Raw genomic sequence first — 17,359 nt, forward strand, 5'->3', positions numbered from 1 at the left:
GGAATTTACCCAGTTCATCAGTTGTTTTAATAAATGTGTCACCAGTTAAGATCTGGTCATTGTTTATGATAGAGAGTATCGGATCCTGTTTTAATTTACCAGGACCAGCAGCTTCCCATTCCCTCACACACACTTCATTCAAATTACGAGGCCTTTGCCGGGGGGGGGGGGGGGGGGTTCCAAAATCGCACAGAGGGAAACATCTCCTCAGCACCATAACAATATCTATAATTCCACAATCACCTCCCAGCTCCCTTAGTCCATGATGATTAAAATTGCAATGAATGTAATTCTGCACAGCAGGATCCCACTGGCAGTCCCACAACAGAGCAGGACAACACCAGACTCTGTCTCTCTTACCCCCTATCCCTCCTGAGACTCTCATACCCCCTACCCCGTTTCTGTTTAGACCTTAAGACGTAGGAACACAATGAGGCCACTCGGCCCATTCCAGTCTGCTCCGCCATTCAATCATGGCTGATATTTTTCTCATCCCCATTGCCCTACCTTTTCCCCATATCCCCGGATCCTCTTATAATCAAGAACTTATCTATCGCTGCCTTAAAGACACTCAGTGACCCGCCCTCCACAGCCTTCTGCAGTAAAGGTTTAGTTCCCCCTTCATTTCTCGATCTCTCTTGGCCTCCTGACCCTCTTCAACTCTTCTCCTTCCTCCAAATCTTTCTGTTTGAAGTTCTGCTCCTGGTCACAGTGTGAGGAATAGATCCATGTGTGTACACATCAAAATCCCACACACACAACCTGGTGAGGACCGGATTGAATACATGGTGAGGATTGCCAGAAAGTGTGAGAGAAATGAGGTCCAGATCTCTCTCCCTCCCTTTCTTCCCAAATTAAATTGACAGCAATTCACATCGGTGTTCTCTTTAACATTTTATTGAATGATGAACTATAGATAGGAATGTCTGGGGAGAGACAGAGGGATGGGGGAGGGGTGCAGGGATTGGGAAGAACCTGAGGGAGACAGAGACAGAGAAATTCTAAACACCCCCCTCCCCTCCGGCCCCCAACACCCAAATTTAAATTCCTGGGAAAAGGGAGAGAAAAGGATATGAAGTCACACAGTACAGCTGGCCATCAAATCCCAATCTCTACTCCTCCCATTGCCCTTGGTCCATAGCCTACCATCCCTCTGGGAATTTACCCAACACCGGTTCAACCTTTTTCCTTCTAACCCAGTTTGGGAGCGAGATTTTGTTTGAAATAGTTTTGGTCGCTGATGCAGGGTGGGCAAGTTCACAGGCCGAGTGTGTGCACAGTAAATCCCACAGCAGCAGCAATGTGAACCCAAATAGGGTGGGACACTGTCCCCCCATCCCAACAACCCCACCGTCTCCCCTGCTGTGAGCCCACTTTCCCACTCACTACCCTGTGTGTGAATATCTGCATCATCCCAGATCTCCAGAAAGAGTAGACTCCCTTCTAAAACTAAGCCAAACCCTTCTTAGAACAAAATCCTTGTGGTGCAAAGCAAGATCCCACAATGTGCAGTGAGTTTTTTTTAATTTGGTGAGTGTTTATACCGAGAGAGAGAGAGAAAGAGAATGAGGCTGAGGGAGGCTGAGAGAGGTTGATAGTCCAGTCCCGGTTCTCTCAGAATTAAACTGCAGACCCTGTCCCTCACTGAAGCCCCCTCCCTCTAACAGACTGTGTCTCTCCCCCTGTGTCTAACCCATAACTCTGGCTGTTTCCATTCCTCCCTCTTCCCCTCTCATCCTGGCTCTCTGTATCCATCTGTCTCTGCTACATTTGCTGTCAAGTAGGAAGCGACATAGACACACACAGACACACACAGACACACAGACACACACAGACACACACACAGACAAACACACAGACACACACAGACACACACAGACACACAGACACACACAGACACACAGACACACACACAGACACAGACACACAGACACACACACACACAGACACACAGACACACACAGACACACAGACAGACACAGACACACATACACACACACACACACACACACAGACACACACACACACAGACACACAGACACACACACACACACAGACAGACACGCAGACAGACACAGACACACATACACACACACACACACACAGACACACACACACACACACACAGACACACAGACACACACAGACACACATACACACACACAGACACACAGACACACATACACACACACACACACACACAGACACACAGACACACACACAGACACACATACACACACACAGACACACAGACACACATACACACACACACACACACACAGACACACAGACACACACACAGACACACACATAGACACACACACAGGCACACACACACAGACACACACATAGACACAAAGACACACAGACACACACACATTCCCTGCCTCTCTGTCTCTGCCACATTTGCTGTCACGCAGGAAGCCAAACACTGTCATCTATGCACAGCAAGATCCCACAGCAGCAGTGTGCTGAGAACTCTACATCCCCCCTCCCTCAGTTATCTGGGAAAGGGTTAATTAACACCTCTATTTCCCCCTATATTCGAGTCTGGGTACTTTTAATTCAGAAATGTCTTTCGTTGCCTCACGGTCGATGAAGTAATATTTTTAAAAGTCTGGTGATTGTTGCATTGCTGGTCGGTGCACGCACAGTAAGATCCCAGAGGAGACTATCTTTCCCCTGAAGTTTTCCTCAATCTCTCCCTCGCTCTCAATTTCTTCCAATCAGCCAGAAAGATCCGGAAGGAGACAGAAATCTGCAAAATAATCTTGTCAAATTCAGTTGAAATATCCACATCCCCCCAGTGCACCCCTTTCTCCTTCTCAGACTCCAGGAGCTGCTCATCCCCTTCTTCCAGTTTGGGAAGGGGTTCCTGATTCCTTCTGGACACGTTTTAAAATCTCCCTGGAGTCATTTCTACAACGTCCACACACTGGGACAGGATGTGAGTGGTCCTGCAGCCAGTGGCAACACACTGGAGACCCTCACACCCTGACTGCCCTTCCCAAACCACCTCACTCCCTTCCCACCTCTGTCTGACCTCCACTCCCCTCAGCTTCCCTCCATCTCTGTTTCACCATTTCCCACTCTTCATTCCCTCTGCTCCTGTCTCTCACTCAGTGTAATGATGGATATTCCCATCCAGATCCTTGTTCCAGACCCCCTCTCTTTCTCCATCCCCTTTTCTCTTCTGTCCATCTCTCTTTCTCTCTCTCTCATTGAAATGACTGATGCAATATTGCAGTATCCCTGTCTTTAAATAACGGAGAGTTTGTATTCATTTCAGTTTTAAAGAGACACAAAGAACGCTGAATCCACAGAGAGAGATTGTGCAGTGATAGTGATTTCCCTGCTCATTGTAGCCTCAGTGGGAATTAAAATTGAGCAGAGATTTCCCCAGCTTCATTCTCACAATACACACAGCAATGTCTCTGATATTCTGCAAATATTGTCCCAAACTCAGCACAGAGTTCCCTCCTGTTGCAATGTTACTGAAACACTCTGAGCCCACATTTCTGTACAATAACAGCCAGTTATAGTATTTCACTGTCAGAGTTTAAAACCAGCTCTCAGTTTTCTGCTCCATTTTAAACATCAGTTTGAAGTTTGTCTGTGGGAGGGGTTGTGCTGTCCACAATCAAGTGGGGGGAATGATTACAATCAGTTTGCTGTGACACAGAGTGGGAGTGGGGAAACGGGACTGGGGAGAGAAGGGGGCAGCTTCTGCCTTCATTACATTACACTGTGCACCCCTCCCCCCCGCCCCTTTACAAATTAGCAGCAATGGGGGGAGAAAAAAACTTAGCACAAGACAACTGTGAGACTGATGGAGACAGCGTGAGAGAGGCAGGAGAGAGGGAGAGAACGGAAAGGAGAGGACGAGAGAGAAGGAAACAGAGAGGGAGACAAAAGGAGATATGTCACACCCTCACTGATTCTATCACTCGGCTTCTCTCAGTTTAGACACAAGTTCAGTGCCAGATTGACAGGTGTTGGGGACGGGGGGGGAGGTGTGGCGGGGGGAAGGGGGGGGTCAGTATTTAACAGAACACTTTTGCAGAGCAGGATGTGCAGGCAGTTTCTACAAAGTTTAAATAAACTTCAGTGAATGTTTGGATTGTGGAAAGGTCAGTGTGTAAAAAGCTGCTGGAAGATGTTTCCAGTTCACGTTCTGCTGTTTTTTAGGGAATGGGAGTTATTCCATTTTCGGGGGGATTGGGGAGGAAGGAGTGTGAATGGAGATTCATTTCTCAGTGTATTTAAAGTGTCAATGTATTGACAAAGTCTGTTTGCAGTGACTTTCCCCAGAGATTGAACTGTTCCAGTAATGTCCATGTCCCCAATCCTTCACACACATGTCGTTAACAATGTACAAAACACAGGTATTGGTGTGAGGGGGGGGGTGTGTGGAGATTGGGGGGACCTGGTGGCTGCACTGATGCTCGGAAACCTCATGGCTTTCTCCCTGTCTTTGTTTCAACAGTTTAATATTTTTAAACACTGAAACCTCGTGTCCTTGTTGGGAATATCAGTGTGGTTTACAAATTCCCAATCACTGATCCCAAATTAAACATCCCTTAAAACAGGGTGTCCAATCCCTCACTCTCTATCTATCTCTCTCTCTCTGTCTATCTATCTCTCTCTCTATCTCTCTCTCTCTCTATCTATCTATCTTTTACTTTCTCTGGCTCTCTGTCTTTCTGTTTCACTATTTGTCTTTCTCCCGTTTTCTCTCTCTCTCTCTCTCCATCTGTCTCTCTCTTTGTCTCTTTCTACTTCTGTCCCCTCGCTCACCGTCTGTCTCTGAGTGTTTTGTGTACTTGCCTTATATCTCTCTGCATATCTTTGCTTGCCGCTGTCCACTGCCCTGTCTCCCCGCTCTGTCTCCCTCACTCTGTCTCCCCCGCTCTGTCTCCCCCGCTCTGTCTCCCCCTCTCTGTCTCCCCCTCTCTGTCTCCCCCGTTCTGTCGCCCCCTCTCTGTCTCCCCTGCTCTGTCTCCCCTCTCTGTCCCCCCTCTCTGTCTCCTCGCTCTGTCTCCCCCGCTCTGTCTCCCCCTCTCTGTCTCCCCCGCTCTGTCTCCCCCTCTCTGTCTCCTCGCTCTGTCTCCCCCGCTCTGTCTCCCCCTCTCTGTCTCCTCGCTCTGTCTCCCCCTCTCTGTCTCCCCCTCTCTGTCTCCCCTGCTCTGTCTCCCCCTCTCTGTCTCCCCCTCTCTGTCTCCCCCCTCTCTGTCTCCTCGCTCTGTCTCCCCCGCTCTGTCTCCCCCTCTCTGTCTCCCCCTCTCTGTCTTCCCCGCTCTGTCTCCCCCTCTCTGTCTCCTCGCTCTGTCTCCCCCTCTCTGTCTCCCCTGCTCTGTCTCCCCCTCTCTGTCTCCCCCGCTCTGTCTCCCCCTCTCTGTCTCCCCCTCTCTGTCTCCCCCGCTCTGTCTCCCCCTCTCTGTCTCCCCTGCTCTGTCTCCCCCACTCTGTCTCCCCTTCTCTGTCTCCCCTGCTCTGTCTCCCCCTCTCTGTCTCCCCATCTCTGTCTCCCCCGCTCTGTCTCCCCTGCTCTGTCTCCCCTGCTCTGTCTCCCCCTCTCTGTCTCCCCCGCTCTGTCTCTCCCTCTCTGTCTCCCCCTCTCTGTCTCCCCCTCTCTGTCTCCTCACTCTGTCTCCCCCTCTCTGTCTCCCCCTCTCTGTCTCCCCCTCTCTGTCTCCCCCTCTCTGTCTCCCCCGCTCTGTCTCCCCCTCTCTGTCTCTCCCGCTCTGTCTCCTCGCTCTGTCTCCCCCGCTCTGTCTCCCCCTCTCTGTCTCCCCCTCTCTGTCTCCTCGCTCTGTCTCCCCCGCTCTGTCTCCCCCTCTCTGCCTCCCCCTCTCTGTCTCCCCCTCTCTGTCTCCCCCGCTGTGTCTCCCCCTCTCTGCCTCCCCCTCTCTGTCTCCCCCTCTCTGTCTCCCCCGCTGTGTCTCCCCCTCTCTGTCTCCCCCTCTCTGTCTCCCCCGCTCTGTCTCCCCCGCTCTGTCTCTCCCGCTCTGCCTCCCCTTCTCTGTCTCCCCCTCTCTGTCTCCCCCTCTCTGTCTCCCCCGCTCTGTCTCCCCCGCTCTGTCTCTCCCGCTCTGCCTCCCCTTCTCTGTCTCCCCCTCTCTGTCTCCCCCTCTCTGTCTCCCCCTCTCTATCTCCCCCTCTCTGTCTCCCCCGCTGTGTCTCCCCCTCTCTGTCTCCCCCTCTCTATCTCCCCCTCTCTGTCTCCCCCTCTCTGTCTCCCCCTCTCTGTCTCCCCCGCTGTGTCTCCCCCTGCTGAATGAAATTTGTACCTCAACAAAGTGATGGAAATCTGGGAGGTGGGTCAGAGCGGGTGTGGGAATGATTTGAACCAATCCATCCGGCTGTCCAGGAGATGGGGGAGGGGGGGAGAATTTTCCCGTCTAGCATGCCAGGGGATTCATACTGGGAGGGGCACAAACCAGGCAAAGATCCGCTGATCTCAGATGGGATTTTTCACACAGGGGCCAGCTTGTTTGGAAAATATTGCCCTGGGCATCAGGAACATCGTGCTATGATAACCCTCTGATGGGAAAAAGTCTATGGGTTGCAAACTGTGAGATGAATAACCTTCCAATTTCCTTCAGTTATCACAGTCACTACAAAGGGGTGGATCGGTGGCGCAGTTTGATTCTGACCGTGGGTGACTGTGGCGGCTGCACATTCTCCTCATGTCTGCGTGGGATTGCTCCAGTTTCCTCCCACATTCCAAAGATGTGCAGCTTATGTAGATTGGTCATGCCAAATTGCCCCTTATTGTCTCAAGTCATCGAATTTCCCAAACAAACACTCACTTCCCCCTTGCTGCTTCTTATCTTTGATGCTGTAGTCTCTCCCCCTCTAATAGTGCACTGTGATACCCAATGTCTGGAAAGTACTTTTTCCTCATCGCCAGTGTAATAAATCAAAGTCAATTCGATAAGCCTTCAGGACAAAAAAGGCTTTATTGCCAAGAAAAATAATTCATCACGCATGATCAGACAGAATAACCCGACACCTGTACACTACTGAACTGTACACCACTCCTTCCTGGCCCCAACTGCTAATCATCGCAACTCACGATTTACACCCTCAAATTTGAATGGCTCAGCTTTTCACTTCAACACTCCTTGGAACCAGGCCCGAACACATGACCTCTTCATAATCTCCCCTTAGAAGGGCCGCACTACCATAGTTGGTTAGTCCAACACCACCACTGTCACTGGATGCAAATCCCGAGCAGCGCTGTGATTGTACCAAATGGGGAGATCTTATAGAACATAAGAACATAAGAACATAAGAAATAGGAGCAGGAGAAGGCCATCCAGCCCCTCGAGCCTGCCCCGCCATTCAATAAGATCATGGCTGATCTGTCGTGGCTCAGTTCCACTTTCCCGCCCTCTCCCCATAACCCTTAATCCCCTCTCTTATCAAAAACCCATCAACCCGCGTCTTAAAAATATTTAGCGAGGCAGCCTCCACCACTTCAACGGGCAGAGAATTCCAGAGATTCACCACCCTTTGAGTGAAGAAGTTCCTCCTCAACTCCGTTATAAACCGCCCCCCTTTATCTTGAGGCTGTGCCCCCTAGTCCTACTGTCTTTTTTGAGCCTCACCAATGCCCTATACAGCTGCAGCAAGACCTCCCTACTTTTATATTCAATCCCCTTCGCTATGAAGGCCAGCATCCCATTCACCTTCCTGACCACCTGCTGCACCTGCAAGCTGGGTTTTTGCGACTCATGCACAAGGACCCCGAGGTCCCTCTGCACCGTCACCTGCTGCAGTTTTTCGCCCCGTAAGTAATAGTCCTTCCTACCATTCTTCCTACCAAAGTGGACCACCTCACACTTGCCAACATTAAATTCCATTTGCCATTTCCTGGCCCATTCGCCCAGCCTATCTAGATCCTTCTGCAGACTCTCCACACCCTCCGCACAATTTGCCGTTCCCCAATCTTGGTGTCATCAGCAAATTTCGACACTCTACACTCGGTTCCCTCCTCCAGATCATCTATATAAATGGTAAAAAGCTGAGGCCCCAGCACCGACCCCTGGGGCACTCCACTAGTCACCATCCGCCAATCCGAATAGCACGCGTTGACCCCCACTCTCTGCCTCCTATTTGACAACCAATCCTCTATCCACGCTAACACCCTACCCCCAACTCCATGTCCCTCGACCTTCTGCAATAACCTCTTGTGAGGTACCTTGTCAAACGCCTTCTGAAAATCTAGAAAGACCACATCCACCGGCTCTCCTCTATCCACCGCCCTAGACACATCCTCATAGAACTCCAGTAAATTTGTCAGACACAACTTCCCTTTAATGAAACCGTGCTGCGTCTGCTCTATCAAGCAATTCCCTTCAAGATGCCTCGCAATTTCCTCCTTAATGACGGATTCTAACATTTTTCCTACCACAGACGTTAAACTAACCGGCCTATAATTCCCCGCCTTTTGCCTGGCACCCTTCTTAAACAACGGCGTAACATTAGCCGTTTTCCAATCATCCGGCACTTCCCCGGAATCCAGCGACGTTTGGAAAATAACCACCAAGGCATCCACTATAACCTCCGCCATTTCTTTCAGAACCCTCGGATGCATTCCATCCGGTCCTGGGGACTTGTCCACAATCAGTCCCTCCAGTCTGTCGAGCACCGCCTCTCTATTAACAGTAATGTCATTAAGACCCTCCAGTCCTACCACCTTTCCATCGCTAACACCCGGCAAATTATTCACGTCCCCCTCCGTGAAGACAGAAACAAAAAAGTTATTCAATACCTTAGCCATATCCCCATCCCCTACCACTAGGTCCCCTTTCTCATCCTCTAAAGGACCAACATTCACCCTAGCCAGCCTCTTCCTTTTTATATATTTATAAAAACTCTTGCTATCCTTTTTTATATTAAGTGCTAGCCCAGCTTCATAGTTTCTCCTACCCTTCTTTATCAACTTCTTTGTCAATCTTTGTTGATATTTAAACCTCTCCCAATCCTCTTCTCGCCCACTACTCTTAACTACTCTAAATTCCTCCGCTTTTAGTTTAACACTTTCCTTCACCTCGTTCGTTATCCACGGCTTATTACCTCTCCTCCTACTATCCTTTTTGACCATTGGAATAAATTTCCGCTGAGCACCAAGAAAGATCTCCTTAAAGATCCTCCACTGCTCCTCAGCAGACCTACCTTCCAACACGCTCCCCCAGTCCACATTCGCCAATTCTTCTCTCATCCTACCATACTCCCCTCTATTCAAACAAAGGACGCGTGTCCGGGAACCCACTTTCTCCTCCGTCTGCACCAGAAACTCCACCATACAATGATCACTCTCCCCAAGAGGATCCTTCACCACAAGGTCCCTAATTCTACCCGCCTCATTACATAGCACCAGATCCAAGATAGCTCGCTCCCTCATCGGCTCCAACACACACTGTTCGAGGAAACTATCCCGGCAGCATTCCAAGAACTCTTCCTCGAGGCCCCCGCGTCCAACATGGGTCGACCAATCAATATGCAGATTGAAATCCCCTATAACTACGGCCGTCCCATTCCTGCACGCCACACTTATTTGCGCGTTAACAGCCCGCCCCACTTCCAGATCATTATTCGGTGGCCTATAGACGACACCCACCAGCGTCTTCCTCCCTTTGCTGTTCCTAATCTCCACCCACAACGATTCCACCCTCTGCTCCTTGGCTCCAATATCATCCCTTGCTACCACCATGATGCTATCCTTAATCAGCAGAGCTACGCCCCCCCCTTTTCCCTCCTGCTTATCCTTCCTAAACACTTGATAGCCCTGTACATTCAGCTCCCAGTCCCTGTCACCCTGCAGCCACATCTCTGTAATGGCCACCAGATCGTATCCATTTGTGTTGATCTGCGCCACCAGCTCATCCACTTTATTCTGAATTCTTTGTGCATTCAGATAAAGCGCTTTCATCCCAGCCTTCACCTGGACCCTATTTGCCGCAGCGCCACCAACTATACTCACGCCCCCTACTCCCTCTATTATTGGGACATCCTCGGCCTCTTCCCTTACCTGTACCCTCTCCTTAACTTTAGACCTTGTAATGTCACCTACCCTCGCACCCTCCCCCCCCTAATTAGTTTAAAGCCCTGTCTACAGTCCTCTTTACTCAATTCGCCAGCACTCTGGTCCCAGCACGGTTCAGACCAACCCCATCCCGCCCGAACAGGTCCCACCTACCCCAATACTGGTGCCAATGCCCCATAAATTCAAACCCATTCCTCCCACACCAATCCCTGAGCCACCCATTCACTTCCTTAATCCTGTCAACCCTACGCCCGTCTGCACTCGGTTCAGGCAGTAGCCCAGAGATAACCACCTTGTCGGTTCTACTTTTTAATTCCATTCCCAGCTTTTCATACTCCCTCCCCAGATCCTCAGTTCGCATTTTGCCTACGTCGTTGGCACCCACATGTACCACGACAACTGGATTCTCACCCTCCCACTCCAGGTTCCTCTGCAGCCCGGATGTGACATCCTGTACCCGAGCACCAGGCAGACAACACACCCTTCTGTGCACTTTGTCATTGTGACAAAGGACAGTGTCAATACCCTTCACCCCACTATCCCCAATCACTGCTACGTTCCTTTTCCCTTTCTCTTTGCCTATGTCCTGCTGCAGCACTGTAGAATTACTGTAAAATACTGTAAAATAGAGACGTATAAGATAATGGAGGGGATGGATCGGGTAGAGGTAAGGAGATTCTTCCCGCTTAGAAAGGATAGCAGGACTAGAGGGCACAGCATCAAGATAAGGGGGGGCAGTTTAGAATGGAGTTGAGAAGGAACTTCTTCACTCAAAGGGTGGTGAATCTCTGGAATTCTCTGCCCATTGAAGTGGTGGAGGTTACCTCACTAAATATATTTAAGTCACGGGTAGATAGGTTTCTGATAGACAGGGGAATTCAGGATTATGGGGAGAGAGCGGGGAAGTGGAACTGATCCACTTCAGATCAGCCATGATCTTATTGAATGGCGGGGCAGGCTCGAAGGGCTAGATGGCCTACTCCTGCTCCTATTTCTTATGTTCTTTTGTTCTTATGTAAATGGACAGTCTGCAATGGTTCAAAAAGGGAGCGCATCACCACATTCCTAAGGATAGCAAGGGATGCCCAATAAATGCAGGGACTAGACAGCCATACCCACATCCCATAAAATGAATTTTGGAAGAATTGGGAAGATTGAAAGTTTATGGCCAGTGTCTCCACTGTTTCCACTTGTCCCGATCTCAGTGAGTCTCCACCATTATCCAGGTTAGGTACATGTTCTATTCCATTGTGATTTGAGAAGTGTTGGATTGAACGGGGTTAATTGAACTGTTTGTTTAGTGACTGTAACTGATGTGAGTCTCCATGGATCTGATTAGTGTGCGGAAAGGGTTTTCCCTCTTCTATTAATAAGGGAATCCGTTCAATGTGTTGTCCCATTGAGTCAGTAGGAGCAACAACTCCGACACTGACAGAGATCAGCGGCTGTGGAGAGAGAGGGAGGGAGAGGGGAAATCAGAATCAGGGAACAATGGATCGGAATGTTTCAACAACGGACCAGAATCCAGGAACAATGGAATGGAATGTTCCAACAACGGATCAGAGTCTGAGGAGAACGGACTGGAATGTTCTGCCCAAAGACAAGAGCTTTCTCCTGTGGTTTTCTGAGTTTTCTTCAGATGGCTGGTGGTTGACATCAGCTGATCGGGTTCAATGTCTACTGAAGGCGATCCAATGCTTATACTACCCCCTCCTGGCGATTGTTGGTCTTCCAGGTAAGTTCCTGGCTGGAATTGGCCGGACCACCACGGGAATCGGTCAGAGGAGGGCCGAGCATGGAAAGGTCTGTTGAACATGAGTGGGATTTTGCAGCTTGGGGAAGAGTGAGATTGTGAAGTCCTGTCCCCTGTGCCCAGTTCCTAATTCTAGAAAGGCTGTTTAACTTATTGATTTTCTTGTCATTTACTGTACATGGTTTGCTGCTCTTGTTGTTTCTGTCGAATCTCTGTATCCAGTTATTAATTCTTCCAGCCACTGACAACTGTCTCAGGGCCTATGGGCTACGATGTCTTCTGTGTGCTGTGAATTTCCATAGACTTGTGAGCTCAAACGCTATTCCATCGTGCGCAAATGTTTGAATCCTTTAGCCCTCAACGTATAACACCAGTTCACTGCTAATCACCCACCCAGTCAACAGGCCACAGAATCAACTTCATCCCATTGATGTGAACAGGTATATGTACTCTACTCTGCTTCTTGAAGATGCTGCCTATCTCCTTTGCTTTGTTGAAATTGAAGGTGAGGTTATTGTTGCTGCACCAGTTCACCAGGTTCTCTGTCTCATTCCTGTACTCTGTTTCATCATTGTTTGAAATCCGACCCACTATAGTTTTATCATCAGCAACATTGTAAATCAAGTTGGAGTGGTATTTGGCCACACGGTCATCGGTGTGTAAGGGATACAGTAAAAGGATGAGGACACAGCCTTGTGGGGCACTGCTGTTGAGGTTGATTGTGAAGGAGGCCTTGTTTACTATTCTTATTTATTGCTGCCTGTGGGTTAGGAAGTTCAGGATCCAATTCCAGAGGCAGGATCCGAATCCCAGGCCACAGATTTTGGACATGTGTTTCATAGGAATAATGGAGATGAAGACTGAGATGTAGTCAATAAACAAGAGTCTGTGTTCCAGGGTTGACTCTGTGGCCTGCGATATATCGTCTGTGGACCTGTTGTGGAGGTACGTGAACTGTAGTGGTTCCAGGCAATCTAGGAGGCCGGAATTGATTCTTACCAGGGGTAACCTTTTGATGCATTTCATAATATTAGATTCACTGGAAGATAATCATTCAGGCTGCCTGTTTGGCTTTTCCTTTGTACCAGCATTGGTTTGAGTTTTTCTAACCTGGTGAACTGATTAACATCTTTCCTGCTGAGGGAGGGTTCGCTGAGTTTCCATGGTCCTGGAGGCCATAGTGGGACAGCAGCAAATACATTCGGTACCATGGATGGTAGCTATTCACTGAACCCTGAAGCTTTCTCCCACTGTTGAAAGCAAACCCTGGTACTTGTATTCCATGCCAATCGAGTGTAAGATTATTGTTTCTTCCTGTTTTGTGCTGATGGTGGCCATCGTGAATGTCCACCCTTCAATGTTGAGAAAAGCATGGATGTGAAGTAACTTGGGAAATACATTGTGATGGGCTTGAATAGATCAGAGAAGGAGGTGCTGGAAACCTTAAACTGCATCAAGGTAAATAAATCCCTGGGATCGGATGAAGTGTATCTCAGGACATTTTGGGAGTCTAGGGAGGAAATTGTAGGTTCCCTAGTGGAGATATTTGAATAATCGATAGACATTGGTGAGGTACCTGAAGATTGGAGGGAAACAAATCGTTAAGAAGGGCCTGCAGTGAGAAAGGGCTGGTGAGCCCCACATCTGTAGTGGGAAAGCTGGTACAAGTATCTTAACAGACCGGATCGACAGGAATTTACAGACACACGGATTGATTAGGGACAGTCAACACGATTTTGTGAATGGAAAATCACGTGTCACAAATAATTTTTTTTGAAGGGGTAACAAAGAAGGGAGATGAGGGCAGTGTGGTTCATGTTGTCTACATCGACTTTAACAAGGCTTTTGATAAGGTACCACATGGTAGGTTGTTGCATAATGTTAAATCTCACAGAACCCAGAGTGAGGCAGGCAAATGGAGACAAAACTGCCTTGATGACAGTAGACAGAGGGTTGTTGCAGAGGGTTTTTTTTTAAACTGATGTCCTGTGAACAGTGAACAGACAAGCTGGATCATCGACACGGATGCCATCATCTCACATGAGAACATAAGAAATAGGAGCAGGAGTAGGCCATCTAGCCCTTCGAGCCTGCCCCGCCATTCAATAAGATCATGGCTGATCTGAAGTGGATCAGTTCCACTTTCCCACTCTCTCCCCATAACCCTTAATCCCCTTGCCTATCAGAAACCTATCTACCCGTGAGTTAAACATACTCAGCGAGGTAGCCTCCACCACTTCAACGGGCAGAGAATTCCAGAGATTCACCACCCTTTGAGTGAAGAAGTTCCTTCTCAACTCTGATCTAAACTGCCCCCCACCTTATCTTGATGCTGTGCCCTCTAGTCCTGCTATCCTTTCTAAGCGGGAAGAATCTCTCTACCTCTACCCTATCCATCCCCTTCATTATCTTATACGTCTTTATAAGATCCCCCCTCATCCTTCTAAACTCCAACGAGTACAGACCCAGTCTATTTAGTCTCTCTTCATAGTCCAACCCCCTCATCTCCGGTATCAGCCTAGTGAACCTCCTCTGCACTCCCTCCAAGGCCAATATATCCTTCCGCAAGTGTGGCGACCAAAACTGCACACAGTACTCCAGCTGCGGCCTCACCAGTGCCCTGTACAGTTGCAGCAGGACCTCCCTGCTTTTATATTCTATCCCCCTCGCTATAAAGGCTAGCATCCCATTCGCCTTCTCACATGAGAACACCATCCACCAGGTAGATGGTACACACACTTGCAACTTGGCCAATGTTGTCTAAGCTGCAGGAAAGGATGTCCTGAGGCATGGTACATTGGGGAGACCACGCAGACTCTATGACAACGGATGAATGAACACTGCTCAACAATGATGAGGTAAGAGTGTTCTCTTCCTGTTGGGGAACTCATCAGTGGTCACAGGCATTCGGTCTCTCATCTTCGTGTAAGCCTTCTCCAGGTGGCCTTCATGACACACGACACAGATTCACTGAACAAAGATTAATAGCCAACTTCTACACACATGAGGACAACCTCAACGGGGACCTTGTGTTGATGTCACACTATCCGTAATCTCCACGACTTGCCTGGGCTTGCAAAATCTCACTAACCGTGCTGGCTGAAGACACTATGCATCTCTTTAACCTGTGCTTAACCCTCTCTCCACTCACATTGTCTGTACCTTTAAGACTTGATAACCTGTAAAGACTCTCATTCTAACCATTATTTTGTAAATTGAGTTTGTGTCTTTATATGCTCTGTTTGTGAACAGAACTCCCACTTAACTGATGAAGGGACAGCGCTCCGAAAGCTTGTACCTTGTGCTACCAAATGAACCTGTTGGAATTTAACCTGGTGTTGGGCGACTTCCTACTGCAACATGGTGACACAGTGGTCAGCACTGCTGACTCCGCATCACAAACTGCTTTCAATTCCTGGCTTCGGTTACTGTCTGTATGGAGTTTGGACCTTCTCACTGTGTCTCCATGGGTTTCTTCCAATGCTCCATTTTCATCTCACACTCCAAAAGTCAGGCTGGTTAAAAAAAACAGAGATTTAAGTGATTGTTTTCGGAAACATTTGTTTTCCTGTCATCCATCCTCAATCTAAATAACTTCTTCCCCTGGCTGCCGTCTAATTTTATTCTTTATTTCCCTTCCTGACAGCGAACATAATCACAATTGTGACCCTGGTGAGGAGAAACTGTGGTCTGTCCAAATGTGTCACTCGTTACCTGGTGGCCATGTCAGTGGGGGATCTGCTGGTCATTATCCTCGACCTGATATTGAGACACATTCCCATTGCTTATCTTGAACAGTTTGAATTCTTGCAATCGGTCCCCGTGTGTAACATCCACGCCGTCCTGCTTTATGCAGCCACTGACTGTTCTGTCTGGTTCACCGTCACTTTCACCTTTGATCGATTTGTGGCCATTTGCTGCCCCAAGCTGAAAATTAAATATTGCACTGAGAAATCAGCGACTGTGGTTCTGGGAACAGTGACGGTGCTGAGCTGTTTAAAGAACATTTTCTGGTATTTTATGTTATTAAATGAATATCAGCTGAGGAATGACCCCTGGTTTTGTAATTTCCTATGGGATGTTGTGGAATCTCCGGTTTGGGGGACGATCGAGTTTCTCCACTACATTCTAACCCCGACTGTCCCATTCATCCTGATTCTGCTGCTCAATGTACTCACTGTCAGACACATTTTAGTGAGCAGCAGAGCCCGCAGGAGACTCCGGGCTCATAGCAGTGGGGAGAACCCCAGAGACCCAGAGATGGAGAGTCGAAGGAAATCCATCATTTTACTGTTTGTTATCTCAGCCAATTTCATCCTTTTATGGTCAATATTAATGGTTTATTCTGTATGGAGTCGGCTGTATTATTTGGGCTCTCAATCAGTATGGTTAGATGCTTTTGTTATGGAATTGGGCTCAATGTTACAGCTCCTTAGTTGCTGCACAAACACTGTGATTTATGCCATAACACAGTCTCACTTCAGACAGCAGCTTCATCAAATGTTGAAGTTTCCCTTTACTACAATTCTTCAATTGGTTACACATGAGAGGAAATTATAGCCACAATATCCTCATCTCCTGTTACTGGATATTCAAACTTTAAATCAACAAACAGCCTCACAGAGACAGAAATAATGACAGACAGAGAGGGAGAGAGACAGAAAGAGTAAAAGAGAAAGAGGCAATGGGAGCAACAGTGACAGAGGTATAGACAGGTAGCAAGAGAGAGGCCTTGAAGCGTCTGAATATTGTAAGGTCATTTTAAATATGAAAGACCAAAGCAACACCCATTAGAAGAACATCTTGTGACGGTATCCAGAGGCCAGTGCAGTCAGTCAAAAGCTACCATTCATCTATGGAGTAGAGCTCCAGGCCTGCCATTTTAAGTAGTAGTTAAGAGAATTATCCAGCTCTCTAACAGAGAGATGCTGAATCAGAAAGACATTACAGACAGCAGGCAACTACAGAATAATTCAAACAAGTTCCAAATTCCATCAAGCCTGGTTGTATCAGTCATTTGAGCGTCACTCAAATTCCATTATTATTGTTTTGGTATTGAATGTTCTTTGTATTATTTGAATAGCATTTTACTTGAACCATACCTCAATTAATATGTCACTTATTTAGTTGAACTTCTTGCTTATTTAAATAAAATACCTTGTTAATTGTTCACGTACAGCGAGTGTCTGGTCTTTATATTGATGAAACTCTGATGTTAATTAAAAACAGTTCACACCTTCCTGTGCTATAATTGTAGCAGATGATGGTTCAAAATAAAAGGGGATTAACCTTGCATCATAACAGTTTGGAGCCTTGTCCTGGATCTGAACAGAATTATATTTTTAAAGCAAACCAACTGAGGGAGTTGAACAGTCCATCATTCTCGTGTCTGGGTTCTAAACAATCTTAAATAAATAACATATTTCAAAAGAAGGGATCTGCGCATTCTTAAATCTTTAAAATAAACTAAGGGAGGAAGTTATTTTAACAATTTTGCAAAGTTTCTGGGTTCGAAGAGGCTTCTCAAATTTGCCAAGAAACTTCAAAGAAAC

At 47.9% G+C, this 17,359-nt stretch overlaps 1 protein-coding gene across 1 annotated transcript; it reads left to right on the top strand.

Annotated features, from left to right (window-relative positions):
* Window positions 1-11,545: 11,545 nt before the first annotated feature.
* Window positions 11,546-16,367, top strand: LOC145339231 (putative G-protein coupled receptor 139). The gene is made up of 2 exons (XM_080183629.1): window positions 11,546-11,789; window positions 15,454-16,367. Exons 1-2 carry the CDS (start codon window positions 11,546-11,548, stop codon window positions 16,365-16,367), a joined length of 1,158 nt encoding a protein of 385 aa, XP_080039755.1.
* The last annotated feature ends 992 nt before the right edge of the window (window positions 16,368-17,359 follow it).

Source organism: Carcharhinus amblyrhynchos, unplaced genomic scaffold (genome assembly GCF_965287045.1).
Source record: "Carcharhinus amblyrhynchos unplaced genomic scaffold, sCarAmb.v2.hapA chromosome_354, whole genome shotgun sequence".
Lineage (NCBI taxonomy): Eukaryota > Metazoa > Chordata > Chondrichthyes > Carcharhiniformes > Carcharhinidae > Carcharhinus > Carcharhinus amblyrhynchos.

Excerpts from the sequence above, each read along its gene's own strand:
- LOC145339231 (XM_080183629.1), top strand. The coding sequence starts at position 11,546 with ATGGATCGGAATGTTTCAACAACGGACCAGAATCCAGGAACAATGGAA. Across the intron at positions 11,790-15,453 it reads GGCGATTGTTGGTCTTCCAG|CGAACATAATCACAATTGTG; the intron begins GTAAGTTCCTGG and ends CCTTCCTGACAG.